Source organism: Haliotis asinina, chromosome 6 (genome assembly GCF_037392515.1).
Source record: "Haliotis asinina isolate JCU_RB_2024 chromosome 6, JCU_Hal_asi_v2, whole genome shotgun sequence".
Taxonomy (NCBI): Eukaryota; Metazoa; Mollusca; class Gastropoda; order Lepetellida; family Haliotidae; genus Haliotis; species Haliotis asinina.
The window spans coordinates 49,192,757-49,210,260 of NC_090285.1; the positions used below are offsets into that span (position 1 = coordinate 49,192,757).

The 17,504-nt window shown below is 37.6% G+C and overlaps 1 protein-coding gene across 4 annotated transcripts; it reads left to right on the plus strand.

The window, feature by feature from the left end:
* The first annotated feature begins 60 nt into the window (after positions 1-60).
* LOC137286172 (protein TFG-like) lies at positions 61-17,504 on the plus strand. Of its 4 annotated transcripts, none has more exons than XM_067817855.1 (8): positions 61-138; positions 1,673-1,880; positions 2,290-2,373; positions 2,820-2,963; positions 5,570-5,740; positions 6,675-7,046; positions 9,438-9,715; positions 12,534-17,504. In XM_067817855.1, exons 2-8 carry the CDS (start codon positions 1,685-1,687, stop codon positions 12,657-12,659), a joined length of 1,371 nt encoding a protein of 456 aa, XP_067673956.1. In that variant the 5' UTR covers positions 61-138; positions 1,673-1,684; the 3' UTR covers positions 12,660-17,504. The 4 variants fall into 4 exon arrangements, with proteins under 4 accessions (XP_067673956.1, XP_067673960.1, XP_067673957.1 ...); XM_067817859.1 differs by having other exon boundaries at positions 2,820-2,942; positions 12,537-16,759; XM_067817856.1 differs by having other exon boundaries at positions 12,537-12,739.

A 17,504-nucleotide genomic window follows, 5' to 3' on the forward strand; every position in this document is an offset into this window, starting at 1 on the left:
CCATCAGTAAGGGGAAGTAACTCTCGATGACAATTTGTTATTGTTGCAAGTGTCTCGTGTAGTGTTGTAAGTGGTCTGCCACATCGAGACGCACAGACAAGACTGACTCGATTTCTCGTGACTTGTTGCCAAACTACTGTAAGTTTGAATCATTAATTTTTTAAATCATAAGGGTTGATTACGTGTAGACAAACAAAAAACCCATCTAGCCACAGTTTGCTTTTGAGCTAAACAAACCGACAGTGATGCGAATAGGACATTGGTATTGAGCCAGTAGCCGGCGTCAACGTCAGTACATTTCCGGCAGTTGTGTGTTTATCGAATAAGACTGCGCGTGCATCTTACACGACGCAGTAGTTATAATGCTGACTTAAATTTTGTTTTGGTTTAAGAACTGAAAATATCTTGGTAAGAGTTCATCACTCACATCAAAATCCAAAATGAGAACTGACATGCATAGCTCATCCTAATTTTTTTTCTCAACCTGTTCTAGTTTATTGAATGTATTTTTAGTAAATATACATTCAATAAACTTTAGTAAATGTACATTCAATAAACTAGGACAGGTTAAAAAAATCAGTGAATTTATGTCAGTGTTGGAATACTACCCCAGTGAAGAACTTCCCTGCAGCAGATTTACCATCCCAAAAGAGTTGGGTACGTGCGGAACTCTTTCCGCAGACTGTTAATGAAGTTCTAAATTTGCATATTGTGTGAGAGAATTATAACTTTTTTTCATTCTGAAACATTTAAGTCTCCCCGGGGCAAGTCAGTTTTCATTTCGGGCAGTCAAGTATGGTATCACTCGTTCATGAGGCTACTAGATAATTTCTGCTTACGTTTTCACACTGCAAATAAGCTTAGATTTCATTTCATATCTGCTCAATTTGTAGCTATTAAATTTCACAACAAGGAGCCCACAATAATAATAAAGTAAAGTTACCTTTCTTTGCTATTAATCACATCTCACTAAATAGTCCACTAAACATTAACATCAAGTGCCATGTTGATTTATTTTCATAATTTCTTCATCATGATCATGTCATAAACATCAGGGCAAGTGGTAAATTAGTCAGGACAACTTACTTTCTGGTGGCAAGTGGCTTTTAAAAGCAGTTTTGAACCCCTGACATAGAAATACTAGGAAAAGTTAGGAACATGAAGTGTTACATTATTCTCACTTTGCCAACAGTTTTTTCAGCCTAAACATGTAAAGTTAAAGTAGGCTGCGTAAAAATCAAACTCTTAGCAAATTTTCTGCCACATTTGACAGCAGTGGCCATAGTACAGTCGAAACATCAATCAGTATTGCCACTTTTGTGTCTCTAAAACCAGGTGTTGACTGTATATATAGTCTCTGATTGTATAGTATTGACTGCACAAAAAGTCAGTGGTGCAAAATAGACCAAACCAAAGCAATTCAATCTTACAAGCTGTTAGTTACAAATAAAGTTATTAGGTTGCATCAAAGGGAGGCAACTGGTTGGCCTAGGTTTGGCGAATAGAATTCATGGCTACTTCTATTATAGTTTTCGTAGCTAACCTTAAGGCTGTAAGTATGAGACCTGACTCGCAGTCAGATTGCATACATGTCAGATGTGATTCGTATTTGATTAATATGATGAAAAACTTTGCATTGTATATTTTGTCCATGCTGCTTGTATATGGGCAGATATAGGTGGCCATGCAGAACAATCTTGACCCACAGCTGGACCTCAGTGGGAAGCTGATCATCAAAGTTCAGCTTGGTGAAGACATCCGACGTATCCCTATACACAATGAGGACATCACATATGATGAACTCCTTGTTATGATGCAGCGTGTCTATCGTGGAAAACTCAACAGCAACGATGACATCATTGTTAAATATAAGGACGAAGGTAAACAAGTGTCGGGTGGTGATAAGCAGTAAATTCACCATAATAACTGGTGGGCTCAAACACCTTTCAATACGTCAGTTCATTTGAATATTTGAATCTGAAACATACATAATCATCATTATATGTGCTGTTTCATTATGTGAAAGACTGGTCATGTGGCCATGCAGTGGTCATTTTTTTGTCCAAGACTGTTACGTTGTAGACTTGATGTAGAGTATTTCCCTTGAATACTTAAAGAACTGCTATGAATAGTACTTTATACTCTTTGATCAATGTAATGTGATGTGAATCAAGATGAACTGTTAAACAAAAGTGACAAAAATGTCATGACATTGTTTAGACTGTCACAGTGATGTCTCTCAGAGTCAGAGTCATTATTGTAGATAATGTTTGTATTTTGATTTTTCAGATGGGGATTTGATTACAATATTTGACAGTTCAGACCTCTCCTTTGCCATTCAGTGTAGTCGAATACTTAAAATTACATTATTTGGTAAGTCCAATTAAGTGTTTGTTTGATATGTTTTTCATAAAAAATATCTTAAGGATACATTTTGTTCACTGTGCAACTCAAGAGTGCTTCAAGGATGTAAACAATAATAACATTCTGTCTCCAAGAAGAAGTGATGAAGCGCATGACAGATGATGAAGATCCAAAGTTAGGGTTGTTAGTATTAAAAGTGAACTGATTCCCCTTCAAGCTTGTTACATATTGCAGCAGCAAAATTCTAACCTCACTGCTTGAAACAACCTTTGTGACGTATCAGCGGAACATACCTGCACGTTAGATTAGGAATCAATCGAATTGCATAAATAGTCTTGTTTTGCCATTCGGTTATTGTGTCAAAGTGTCTGGTGCACCAAGATGTAGAAATAATGATGTTTTGTTGCCAACACTTCTCTACAGAAAACTTAAAATCTTCGCTATGTGTCTTCTAGTTAATGGCCAACCCAAGCCCTTGGAGACAGATGAAGTTAAACTTTTACGGAAAGAACTTCAGCAGATTCGTGACAGAGTGAACCGAATCCTTGACCGCCTTGAGCCAACGCCTGCACCTTCAAGTACCTGTGACACACTCGATGGTAGCTAGCACTAACACCGTCTAACTAGTGGCTCAAATACTGACCAGTTCAAAACTGGGTTCTGTCTCCTTTTGCATTGATGTGTTATCATCTTGTCTAGTATCCTAGTTTTGTACTGTTTTTCTGATTTTTGCTGGATATTTATGAAATATATATTTTGTGTCAAGATTTATACGATGCATTAATTTGATTTCTCTGTCTCAGTTTTCTGGATGGAAAGGAAATGTTTGTATTTAGCACTAGGTCAAGTGAGGATGGTATTGCTGTTCGTAACTTTTATTTCTAAATGACTGATCTTCTCAATCACATTTTGAAGTGTAATAGAAAGTGGCATTTCGAAGTTCATGTGCCTTCTCATTATTGAACAACCATTATTGAACAACTAGTAACAACTTCTTTTCTTTTATGACTGCAACGTTTTGATTCTCATACCATTGTCACAAGAATCTGTATCAAAATGTTTCACTCACAAAATGAAAGTTGTTGTGAACCATAAAGTTTGTTAAATATTGAAAAGGTTTGTTTTCAATGATATTTGGCCAGTTGTCCAAATTGTGGGATTAATCCCAGCTTAGTCACTTCTCCTACAAGGATTCCAGTGCAGTTTTGAGTTACTTCTTTTACTAAATACCCTGCACTGGCATTTACACTATGCAGCATGTGGCATGCTTTTGTCAGTGTTGTGTACACGATATGGATGGTGCTCAGTCAAACATTCAAGGAGATCTTGATGGTCAAATCCATTATCCGTAGTCAAATCTGTGTCATTCATTCTCAGATGTAATTCAATTATTTATCTGACTTTTCCTCACAATTTTATCTGATACAGTTTAAGAAATGACTTCACAGAAATACAGTAGGCAATATTGCTATCTTGCTTTCTTCATGTCTGACACACTTTCTGTTTGCATTGCTACCAGTTTTGCAGTGGTGATTTGTAATTCTTTTATAACATGATCTAATTCAGATTAATGGTATATTAGTTCACCAGAAATATAATAATATAATATTTTTCAAGATATGAATATGAGGACTTCATAAATAAGCCGTAAAAAGCAATGTTGGTTTTGTTTTGTTTTTCAAATACATCTTAGTTTATAAATCACTGTTATGTCTCAGAAACACTTTTTCATAGCTAATGTGAGATTTAGCCTGATATCATAACTTAGACCTAGATAGTTCAGAGGTATCAGTGAGGCTACATCAATTTGCACATGTTCCAAGTGTCATGGCCTTTCTTTCTTTGAGTGGTAAGTCCTTGGATGTGTAGCAGTTCTGTCTTCCTATTGGGCAAGTCTAGATATATGGATAATAATTCAGGCAATATGGGGACAACTTGTTTTCGTTAACTACACTGTCTAATAATTATGATTTAAGCTGATAAATATTTCCATAAAGACATGAGCAAGTCCACAAGTGTCATGTCACCATGATTGAAATGGACACCTGTAACAGGTGCTCCTTTGATGTTTGACGGAGTACAGTATACACCAGCACGTGGAACAATGCCGGCATTGTGTTAGAGAAATCAATAATCAATAATCAAATTATATCACTGCATGTGTTGTATCCTGTCCAGATAACAGGTTCACAAGGTTGCCTTATATCTGATAGCTCTAGCACCTTGATTACATGTATTTTTTATTTTCTCTCATATTTAAATCCAGTCTTTTTATTTATGACACACCTGTCAGGCTTGGTGAGGGTAAACATCTGACATTGGTTATTTCTACAAAAAATCTTAGTTGATGGTTTCCTAGAATTCCTGAAATATGTTGCCAGTTAAAAAGATAAAATGAAACAAAATATTCAGGGGTTTGGGCATTACTGTACATTCTACTCATAATGAAGGTATTAAATGAAAACTGATCCACACACAGACCCTATGAATACTGAAAAGTAATAATTAGGCACCTCAATTCTTCTTGTGGATGTGGAGAATTAAAATTCGTGCATCACATGCATGGTTTTATCCATAGTGGTACTAATTTTTATCCAGTATGCTTGCATGGATGTTTGTTGTGTTTATTTACATGAATGACACTAATTTTTTGAGTTGCATATTTATGAAGATTTTTTGCAAATGTGAATATTTTCATTATCAGTGAAAAATTGGCTTACTGTAAAATGTGGTTATTGATACCAGAGTTCAAACGAGGACATCCTTGTATTCTGGTGTAAAGTCAGATCAAATCGGTTAGGAGTGTAATAAAACAGTTTTTATATATGGATATTGATGATTAACAATAAAAACAATTAGATTATTTTATAGCAGTATGACGTTTAATGACTTTAGTTGAAGAATTAATCTGCAAGCTTCCTTGATATGATGTATTATCTCACCTGTCAAAAAATGAATGAATACTCTGGAACCATTTGCATAAAACTTGTTTTTCGAAAGTGACATTGCCGCCTATACAAGTCCTATCTCACATAAAACCAAACTTTACTCACAGTGAGTAATTTTTGTTTGATATCTATATTATCCAAAAGAAAACCATGCGGACAAATGGATCTAGAGTATCTGTGGTATATATTATAATGGACTGGAGACATGGTTTTTGTGGATGGATTATTAGCAGTTTAGCATATTTCTGTCCCTAAAGGATCTGGTTTGGGGCCAAGTCCGTCCAAGAAAGGTACCTCTGGGGGTGGAGGGTTCCAGCGGCCTGTGCAGGTAGCCAGCAGCAAGGAGTTTGACCCCTTGTCATCACAGAGGTCTGTGGAGGAGAGCACACAGAACAAGGTTATGTCATCATTCGGCATTACAAGTGATTGTAAGTTGGTTTGTTTTGTCAGGAGAATTTCTGGACAAGTGTAACGAGCAATTTGCGTTTGCAGTAGCCTTGAGACCTTAATGGCTGTATGGTAGCCTTCATGACATGTATGACATATAATGAGTGTGTGAGTGGGTTGAGTTTTATGCTGCACTCAGCAATATTCAGCTATGTGGTGGTGGTCTGGAAATAATCGAATCTGGACTGTCCAGTAATCAACAGCATGCTCATCGATCTGCAAAGTTGGGAACCAATGACATTTATCAACCAAGTCAGTGAGTCTGACCACCGGATTGCCTCTTACGACAGGCATGGATTGCTGAAGACCTATTCTACCCCAGATCTTCACGGATAACGTATAATGATCCTCGTGATGATGTCAGTGAGATTATTCAGATTTCTCCAACCCACACAGTGTTTTACCTGACAGTATAACAGTTTATGGAATGACAGTATAACAGTTTTGTGAGGCTTGGTTTATTTTAAGAAAATACTTTGTTTCTCTGAAAATAATTTGTCCCCAATATTTTTTGTATTTATCAGATAACATTGTATATCTGATGTATCCAGGGCTTTGAAAAGTTGTGATTTACATTACATAGAACATACAGTAACAATCAAAGGTAATATTCTGTTGCATCTTGAAAAGCTGAACTGATGTATATAGACTTTATTCGAAACTTAGATATTGGTATTTTGAGAAAATGGCAACCAACAAAGGTGCTCCTTGTATTAACTTATGAACACCTCTCGGTGAAGAACTATTCAAAACAGAATTAGGCCACTCATTCAGGTAAGATGAATATCTTAGAAACAGATTAGGTCTTTTGACCACCATATAGCTGGAACATTGCTGAGTGCGTTGTTTAGCAGAAAACAAAGATCTTAGGAAGAGATCACAAATGGGAAATTTAATATATTTTCTGTATTCCAGCAACAAATGATCGTCCCGGTACACCTGACAGTATTTCCAGTGTAGGATCATCAGCTAGTAACCAGTACAAACGCCAACAGCAAGGAACACCCACGCAGCAACAGCCCAGTACCCCACAACAGCAACCAACACCATCACCCCAGTCTTTCCCACAACAGCCTCCTCAGCAGGCCTTCCCAGGTCAGGCTGGGTACCAACAACCACCTGCTTCACAACAGTCGCAGGGAGGAGGGCACCAGCTTCCAGGACAACCAGGAACATTCCCTGGTCAAACACAGGGGCAACAAGCACAAACACAGCAGCCGGGATACCAACAGCCTGGACACCAGCAGTCTGGACACCAGCAGCCTGGACAGCAACAGCCAGGAGCAGGTTGGTTATATCTGACGAGAACAACAGATCTTTTTGTTACATTACCTGTGAAGGTCCAGGCAAGAGCCTCTAACAGGACACGTCATTGGTTGCCAGTAGTGCACATTGATGCTCATGCTGATGACCACTGGATTGTCTCATCCCGACTTGATTATTTACAGACCGTTGCCATATAGCTGGAATATTGCTGGGTGCATCATAAAACCAAACTCCCTCGTTTTTGTTACATGAATGTTGATTCCTTAGTCAAAGCAATACATAAACTGGAAATCAGTCCATAAAAAACAGACAACATGGAAATGGGAATTGTAAGCTAATCTTTTCTAAAAAGAACTAAATTCACAAGTCAATGTAAATTATTTCAGAGGAATTACAAAGGCAGCACAAAATATAATGGCAGTACAAATACAATGGAATTATTGTATCAAAGAAGTGATTATCATCATTATCCCAATAAATGTTATATGTTATAGGATATTTATATAGCGCACATATCCAGGCAACTAGAGCATGCTCAAGTCACTAACTCATATTTCCCTCAATCATTGGATGTCAATCTCTTGTTGCCTCCAGGCGTACCAAGTTATTTGTAGTTGTCTCATCCTATCGAGGTACCTTTTCTCAGCTGGGTGGGTTGGACACATAGTCACAGTACTTTGTCCAAGTTTACTGCTTGTTGTTGCACCCGCAACTAGGTATTTGGCCACTATCTGGTCATATAAAAACAGATTCATGGGTTCTTTTAGGGTTTTAGGCACACTATTGTGTACTGTACACAAGGGATTGTGACAACAAGGGAAGAGTCTGCACGCAGGGTTGACTCCAAGGTTTTTACACACAGTCAGAGGTGGACTCGATCCCAACACCTCAACTTCGCTGGATCACTAGTCTGGCACTTTAGCCAGCTTGCCCACTGCGACAGTGATGATAATATCAGCCTAATAGTAAATATTCTAAAATTAATTATATAAAATTATCAGGATCAAAATTCTAATGATGACCATAACAGCTGACCTGCATGTAATGTGAGATGGCTGAGGCATGAATGGTGCCCCATCATATACTAACAAAAATCTTTAGAACTTTCTCTAACTCTCTGGATCAGTTTGAAATGGAATATTCCACAGCTGGCTGAGAAATTTCCAGACAAATCTGGCCACCCAACTCTCATTAAACAGACCTCCATTTATCCAACAATCGGCTTTATCCAATGGTTTTGTTGGTAACAAATTGAATAAACACAATTTGATCTCATTAATCCGACTGTCCTTCGTTCCAGCTCCAATAACCCTGACTTTACAGTGGGTTGGCCATTTTGTCGTTTTATTGTGTAGACCTATGTTTAGAGGCAAGCATTGATGAAGATTTCATAAATGTTATATGAAAAAAGGAATTGGTTTTGAAAACAGTGAATACTCCTTATGAATATAAACATGTGATCAAAACAAGCAGTTTGATTGACTGACAAGTCGACTGTCAACAAAATGCCTCCTTCCCCGCACGTTTACTTCAAGAAACAGGAAAGACTCAATTCTTGTCGAAGTCAAAAATAATTTTGGAAATAGATCAATTTATTGATATACTCTTGAATCTACAGCTGTTCTGTTCTGATATCTGCATCGAAGTTGACACTTAGATCTAAAGTTCTGCTTTGTCAGTTTTTGCATCCACAGATATCTTGACATACATATCATGTAGCTGCAAAAGGTGTGATCTTAATTTAATCTGAATTGTGATTGTCCTGTATTTGACCATGAACATAATCTGCACTCAGAATTCAATAACCTGACATCCTTGTTAATCCGACAGTTTGCTGTGCACCAAATGATGTCAGATTAACAAGTCTTAACTGTATAGTAAACAGCTGACTACAGCCCTCTTCTGAATCTAACCAGAAACAATGTAGCACAAATACTACACTGTTCTACCATAAACAGTGAGTGAGTTGGGTTTATGCCGTTTATAGCGATATTCCAGCAATGTCATGGCTGTTAACTCGAGAAATGGGCGTCACACATTGTGCCCATGAGCTGTCAATAACAATAGCACCTGTGTGGATCCATGTATGGACTCTGTAGCAGCAGATACATTCCCTCATCATCATCTGCTGAAGGTGTTGTGTGTTAGTGTTATTTATGGTAGAGGAGTGGTGGGGTAGCCTTGTGGTCAGAGTTTTCACTTGTCATGTCAAAGACCCGGGTCTGATTCCTCACATGTGTGAAGCCCTTTGATGCTTCTAGAATATTGCTAAAAGCAGCTTAAAACTCTCTCTCACTCAAAATAATTTGACTCCTTTTGAACAAAATAGATCATTTGTTTAAAGAAAAACTTTTGTTGATGAGCAACCAGCAAAATTATGTTTTATAAAACCCACTGAAAATAATTTTTTAGTCGGATATGCTCAATACCAACAAGGACAATCAGGGTATAATCCCCAACAACCCCAGCCAGGACAACCCCAACCAGGGCAACACCAGCCTGGTCAACCCCAGCCTGGTCCACCCCAACCTCAGCCTCAGACTGGACATCCACAGCCTGGTCAGCCTCAGCCCGGACAGCCTGGCTATGGAGCTCCTCAGTCAGCACCCTATGGATTAACTGGACAACAGCCACAGCCAGGACAACAGCAAATGTATGGACAGCCACAGCAAAGCTATCAACAAGGACAGGTTAGTTTGCAAGTCTGCTTTGACAGAGTATTTTGGCCCCATCCTTCAGCTTGTGTTGTTTTTTTTGTGGATGTCCAAAAGGGGTTGTCTATATTTTTTGCTTGGTTAAGTTTTGTGGAACGTTTTAAAGAAATAAGTGCAAAGCCATCACCTTTTTTTTTTATTTAATCTGATTAAAACTGAACAACAGAAGTCTTCATTTAGAATTACCTCCCTTTGATTGGTTTGGTTCTTCCTGAGATTCGTCGATGGGGTTTTCATCCGTCCTTCAGAAATTGTTTTCTATTTGCTGGCTTGTGGTAAAAGGACACTCATAATTTTTCAGTTCAATTTCTGGTACCATGACACAAGATTAGATGAAATATATCCATAAAAATTGTTTGTTCAAGTCAATTTTCTAATTACTAAATACTCAAATAAAGTTTGACTTTTGATCACAGTTTCACTTGTTTGGATCTGAGTGGTGAAAGAAGGTAAACCAGAGCTGGTGCCATTTATTTCATGGTGATTGTTTTCTGGTTTATTTTGTTCAAGGTGTTTGAGTCTTCTGCTATTTCTGCTTACATGATGTACTACTAGTGAAGATCTGGTTTTAGTATTGGTGTTCAGCAAACCATGCTTGTCGTAAAGGCAGATAACAGGATCACAAAGTTAGTCACAGGATTGTTTGGCGAAGACCACTGTCATAAAGGCAGAAAATTTTCTGTGTGTGGTGTTGCACCACAAACAGAAAAGCAAACCAGTGTGGTCTGTTCTATCGTAATCTTGGATACAGGGGACATAACAATACAAGAGAACCAAAATTGCATTTCTGCATTTGTTTTTCTTTCAATTTTACAGAGAAAATTCCTACATGAATAGGTTTCTGTGTATATTTTAGATTCTCCGATACAACTAATTACAAAACATGTGTTAGATTTTTTAACATATTTACAGCAACACACCCTTTTGGGTTCAGTAGATGTATTCTGTTTTTGATAAGAAGAAAAGATTGATTGTTGTTGGAATCATTACATTAGTGTGTATCACTGAGATTTAACAAAAATCAACAGTTTTTAATTACAAAATCCTGTTGGACAAATATGCATTTCACACACACTGTATTTGTTCTGCAAGTGTATTATGTAAGGATGGTGAAACGGTCTTGACTTCCTGTAGTTCAGAGAGACTTTCTTGCTCACCAGCTCCTTGAGTCATTGCCTAATATACAGTTCTGTTTATCTTTTTGGTTAAATTTCTACTTTCAGTTTCCTCTTTTGTCAAGTGGATTGGCACCCTTTAGGAAATTTATTCTCTTGTGGTCTATGGTTCAAATAGTGTTTCAGTGTATCTTCTACTGACCTTTTTCACACTTTGGAGTGGTCAGAGGTCAATAAAATATGCAAATGGTGGCCCGGGGCACATAATGTTCAGGTGACTATGATATGAATTTTGAGAGCCAACAATATACTAAATTGATATGGTAGCTATTCATGCTACAAGTGCTTTTGGACCAGGGCCCAGACTACTGTTACCTGGTTGATTACTTGTCGTTGGGTGGATCAGTGCATGTGATATCAATCACTAGATTATCTGGTCTAGACTCAATTTTAACAGACACACACACTGACATAATGTTGATTGTGGACAATAAGGCGAGGTCACTTTGAGCTGATGTTATGTACATTCTTGTTTTAGTTTCTTGTATAAACATGCAATCTGTCATCACTGTCAGCACCAGTGCTTTAAGCAACAGGTCACACTGAAGAGCGGGGTTCCTGTATTGGTACAATATGTGATTCTTTGTGAAACCCATTTCTGGTGTCCTCCTCCATGATATTGCTGGAATGTTGCTAAAAGCTGCATAAAACTAATACTCACTCACTCGAGCGACAAGCGACCTCATACCCTTCGTACAAGGGTTCCTAGCTTCTTTTAGTACGATGGGTGAGTTAGAATGGTTTTATGCTGTTTTTAGCAAAAATCCAGCATTATCATGGTGGGAGGGATATACCAGGAATGGCCTTCACATATTGTACCCATTTAGGGAATCCAACAAGGTCTTTGATGTGACAAGACGAACTGTTAAACCACTAAACTTCACTACCACCCCATTTACATTGAAAAATCTGTGAAATTCCTGGTTAGAATTGGTCCTCAGAAACTCATTGCTTCTGGCAACAGTGGACTGACTGGATGGTCAGACTTGGTTGATACATGTTTTCCAGTTGTAGCAGTCCTGGGTAGATGTACAGACGTTCATGTGATGAAGTTGGCTGCTCTCATCAGGGCCAAGATCCTTAAATTAAATATGGTGGCTCTGCCTCTGTCAAATTGCTTAAACAACTTTGGGTTTTCAAGTTGCATTACATAGAACATCATCAGTAAAATACATTATAACAGGTACTCACTTCCTAAACTGTTTCTTCTGTAGTATTCCCATTTTGTAGAAGTACTCCCATGTCTTCAGAAGGTACTTCCTGTATGTGCTTAACAATGTGAATCATTATTTTGCCATTTTCACAAGTCTGTCACAAAGATGTAAATGCAGTGAGAAACATGAACATACCACACACCCTCGATTGTAGAACTTACATCCTTTAAAACCAGGTGGCACACTTGCACAAAAGCTATTTAAATTTTTGTTTGGTAACACCCATTGTGCCAGCATGACATTTCTAAAGAGATGTTATAAATATGCCCTGCCATTTAGAAAGTTGTCAAATGTGGCTTATGTTATTATGTGTAATCTGAAAGATGACAGAACTTACAGAGATGCTCTTCATAGCCTCTATCTAATGTTTCCCTGGCAACCTAACACTGTACTTTCTTTCTTCAGCAGCCTCAGCAGTACAATGCCCCAGCCTCTGGGCCCGGCCCTACAGCAGGGGGAAACCCTTACAGAGGAGGCTATGCATCAGGGTACCCCCGCCCCCAGGCAGGCTACCCCCAGGGATACCAGTGAAACTGACACCTGACACAAAGTCGTATTTATGTTTTATTGGAAATGGACTGTGGACTTGCATTCTGTTGGAGCACATGACATCAAATTGAATTTGTGCGTCAGTAATGTTGTATTTCATTACGTGACTAATTTGATGTTAGACAAATTAGGGGTAATTTCTAGAATAACTGACATCGGTTCTGAATTGGGTCAGAAAATTATGGGCATGTGCAAGTATGTGACTGTTGCATGTGACATGATGCTGAAGGTCACTCTCTTTCATCACTAGCAGTAGGATGAATTCTTCCTATGGTTGAGTGTTTTCTTCTATAAACTGAATATATAAATATTTTGGAGAGAAATTATAATTGTTGATATTTTTTACAATTGTTTGGATTTTGTTCATGTGCTTATTGTGATGAATCTGGAACAAATTTTGACCAGTTTGTCTGAATGAAGTGAAATTATTAATAGGAAATAACTCATCTAGAAAAGTATGTTACCAATATGGCCTTGTGCGGAGTCAATTTTTTAGTTCATGAATGGGTGAAACAGCCCATTAACTGAAAAAAAATATAAGTGTGTAAGGTATCGGAACTAGCAAGGTATAGTTATTTCTATTAGGTATTAGTTAGACCTATTCAAAACTGTTTAGAAACATGGAGTACATTCATGCCGACTCTTCACTGGAGGGCTGTCATATGGCTGGAATACTGCCTAGTGTGGGGTAAAACTAAACTCACCCACTCACTCACTCTTCATTGGAGACATAGTAACTCTGGCTTCAGTGGAGTTGTTATATGTAGTGGAGCGATTGCAGTCACCTTATTCAGTAACCTTGACAACCCTAGTTGATGCTCTAGATTTTCTTAACAAAGTTTAAGATTGTCCGTCATACTTGAATATCCCTAAGGTGTGTGAAATTTTGTATTGTAATTTTATCATCCAAAACTGTGCTCCACAGGAGATATCGCTTGTGTGACATCAGACAATGTCTCTGTGGAGATACCTTTTTCACATTAGATTTTGTACAATGCCCTGACAATGCTATGACGTCATGAAGTTTATGACATCACAATGCTATGACATTGCTGCACTGCAGATCTAATGGCAGTACTGTATTCAGACATGTACATTTTTGATTGAAAACTAATGAAGAATAATTTTGGATGATAAATAGAATCTGACCCTCATGTCTACTGATATCAATTATATCAACACTCTTTGATAAAGACGCAAGCATTGGATATTTCTTCAACTTGTGTTGATATGTTTGATATCTGTTGAGACTTGGGTGAGATTCTCTGTATATCACATACCAAAGAGAGTGTCAGACAGATATGTTTCCAAGAAACCATTTGAAAGATGTAATCATATCTGGCAAGGATATTTTTGTGACCATGTCCTAGTGCTTTGGACAGTTGGTATCTGATACTGAGTCTACTACGCATGAGACATTCATCATCTTCTAAACCACATACATATTCTTAACTTTTGATAGGGACAGTTACGTATGAAGACACAATGCGTTTTACTGAAAATTCTGTCCAATAATAACTTGACATATTGAGAAATTATGTTTTGTGTATGGTGACATGGTGAAAGTATCCTATCAGAAGTGGAGTAGTGTACTTAGGGCATTGTCAGATCATGTTGTGAGTACAGATGCACCGATATCACCCCTCCCACCTTCTCTCAATCAAATGTTCCAGCCGTGCCCAGTGTATTTTGCTGTGGTGTTGTACCAGGCCTATTTAGCTTGTGACACCATGTGCTGCTTCAGTCTTCACCTGTTCATCACCAGTTCACCGTCTTCTATATACTGTATATCATTGTCTTTGTGTTTGGGCAGTCTTGACAGCAAGTGTATTTCGGTGTGCCTGTTATCAGTTTCTCAAGCACCTTCTTACAGTGTTTGTTCATCATGCCAAAGATCCTGGTTTAGTTTCCACATTGGTACCTTGGATATACCCATGGTGTCTACTGCCATGATGTTGCTGGAATATTGCTAATAGAAACGTAAAACTAAACTCACTGACACTGTTTTTCAGTCATTCTTACTGAAGCATCCAGATAGGATATGTGACATATTTTTAAGAATTATATTTAGTTTGCATGGGTCCCCAGCAAACCATCTGCTTGTAAAGGACATCTACAAGGACTGGTTGGTCAAGACTCAATGCCTTCCTCAATTGCATGTCATTGTATCCTTTTTTTTGTAAATCAGTCCTCTTTGTTGATCAATCTTCATGATCTCAATCACTGAATTGTCTGGTTGAGACACTATTACACCACCACCCTCACTTTGCTGCAACAATAGCATTAAAACAACAAACAAACTCAAACAACATTGTATGTGTCAGTAATCGAAACATTATAACTGATTAAACTGATGAAAACGTCTAACTTATAGGTTTGTAGCTAGTGAAATTACGAAAATAAGGTTTTCTATTGTGATGTCACAATAGCTCTGGTACTGTGATGAGTCACTGATGATACAGCCTAGGGCATCAGTTAGATAAGACAGTGTAATAATATATGTTGTGTAATGCCTACCTGTACAGGGTCTATACCTGGGGCAGTGTCTAATGAGGACAATGGCAATGTCATAGACACAATACTCCCTCTAAAAGATGGAATGTCAGCTGTTTGATTCTCAAGGACACAGGGGGAACTCGTGTGTGATCTCAACACTATAAACATTACGTTTTTACACATAAATTTTCTTTCATGTACTTTCTTTTCTATTTACAGTTTAAGTAACAATCTGAAATTTTTTAAAACATTATAATGCTGGTTGCCTCTCATGAGAATACTAGTAGTAACAGTTGTGGTTGAATTTGCCACTACGAGTTATTTCACAGATACATTAGTGGTATTTGAAAACAAGTTTCACATGTTGGCAAACAGGCACAAGAAACAAACGTCTCCTGACGGTAACAAAGAACGCCAGGAGACGTTTGTTTTATCTGCTAGCAAAACCATACTCTTCTCAACACCCCATGCTTACATGTTTGATGATAGAAAAATTTCTACTGTGCACAGCAATGTGGAGAATGTTTGGTAATGTATTTTCAAGATCTGATTTTGTTACTGATGCACTGTAATCAGATTGAAGTGTATGATTGCAGTTTGCGGGACTGATAGAACATGAAGAAATCCAACTTACAGACACATTTGATATTCATGACTAGTCTTGCTTTTGGCTTGGTATTTTTTTCTCAGACATTTTTTGTGCCATTTTGTTGACTTGTTGTATCATCCTCTCAAAGGTATTTTCCTTCTTGATATTGACAGTGGTTTGAATCCTGAGTTGAAATTACCTTGATTATAGCCGTTGTCTGAATACACATGTTGGTTTTACCAGTTGGATATGGTTCTCAGCCATGCTTTCTTTGTATAGTCTCCTGAAGCTGGCACATTATGTTAGGACTGACACACTGACTGGCAAATAGTTAGGGATGTTTTCACTAAGGCTTTGTAGAGGTATTTTACTGTGATACTTCTGTAGGGAGACTTAGATATTGTAACTGTACTTAGTTCACATTCATTCTTTCTCGTCATGTTACTGTATATTACTTAATATAAAATACCCCATCCCCCTTATGTTAATCTTTAAAATCAGTGTATTAATACATAAATCAGTATATATAGCAAACCACATGTGCTATTTGAATGTGGGAATGAAAAGAATACCAGCAGAGCTTACAGATTTGTGAATCTTTAGATGTCATGAATTTTCTTTTTCTCTTTATTCTTTACTGATTTGTCACATGAATGTATCTAGCTCTTGGTTCAATTGTGTTGACATGATTCAGCAGTAGATAGCTACCCATAACCTAAATTGGCATAGGTGATATATTGTAGTCAGTTCATATTCATATTACCTTAATACTTCAAATTTCTGTCATTAATATAAAATGATCCTTACCTATGAGTTATTACTATATTTTTTAGATCTATTTGTAAACTATATATGTAGTGCCATTGCATTGTAATCAGGATCAGTTGTCATCGTGATCAGTCGTGTGTCAGCCATATTGTATTGTATATAGACAATCTGTACATTCAGTATGTCTGTTGTTTGTGTAAATTATGGTGTATAAAGTAATTAGAACAAAGTACCTTCCATATCTGTTTTGTGAAAAAAACAAGAATCGAATCCCAAAGCTGGTGAACCAGTGATGTACCTTACTGTCAGAATTTGTCAATTTCATGAAATGAGAAAAGATGGCCGTAATAACTGAGTTCCAGATCCTCCATATTCTTCTCATGTATTCTCATGTGTTCCTGTTGACTCAAGAACTGGGACAAAAGAGAAATGTGTAGATGTAATCATGTGAAACAGTAAGTGTGAGTGAGGTAAGAACCTCATCCTCTGGTAATGACAAAATTTATGGTAGGCACAGCAGAGCTTGAACAGTAATGTGGAGCTACCTATATATGTTGTGAACTGCATACCAAAGCCCAGTCATCCCTTTCATATGCTTTTATTGCCATACTGACACCAGACCTATTCTGGGTGCTTGGTATATCACCAAAGGCTATACTTTAAGACATTCACCCCATTCGGTTGACCATCAGTGATCAGTTTAAAGTATTTTTCAAAAAAGGGGTTAAATATAAGTCACTAATTCACTGGGGACAAGAGACAACATGGACATAAGCCTCCATCTGCAAGTGTCTGTATGCCCTGTTGGATGTGTTTGTACTGACCTGTGTCCGATGATTTATCATTTCTCTGATGTGTACATTTGGATTTCAACAGTGTGCGTGAATGCATGCTGATACAGTTATGTTGAAAAGGGGACAAGGTATTCAATGGCTTGCCAAGATTGGAGTACATAAATAAACATTTTATGTATA

What these genes read in the sequence shown, in the direction of transcription:
- LOC137286172 (XM_067817855.1), top strand. Translation starts at nt 1,685, where the DNA reads ATGCAGAACAATCTTGACCCACAGCTGGACCTCAGTGGGAAGCTGATC. An exon ending in ACAGCAACAGCCAGGAGCAG is followed by an intron (nt 7,047 to 9,437) that starts GTTGGTTATATC and finishes ATAATTTTTTAG; the next exon opens with TCGGATATGCTCAATACCAA. An exon ending in AAAGCTATCAACAAGGACAG is followed by an intron (nt 9,716 to 12,533) that starts GTTAGTTTGCAA and finishes TTCTTTCTTCAG; the next exon opens with CAGCCTCAGCAGTACAATGC.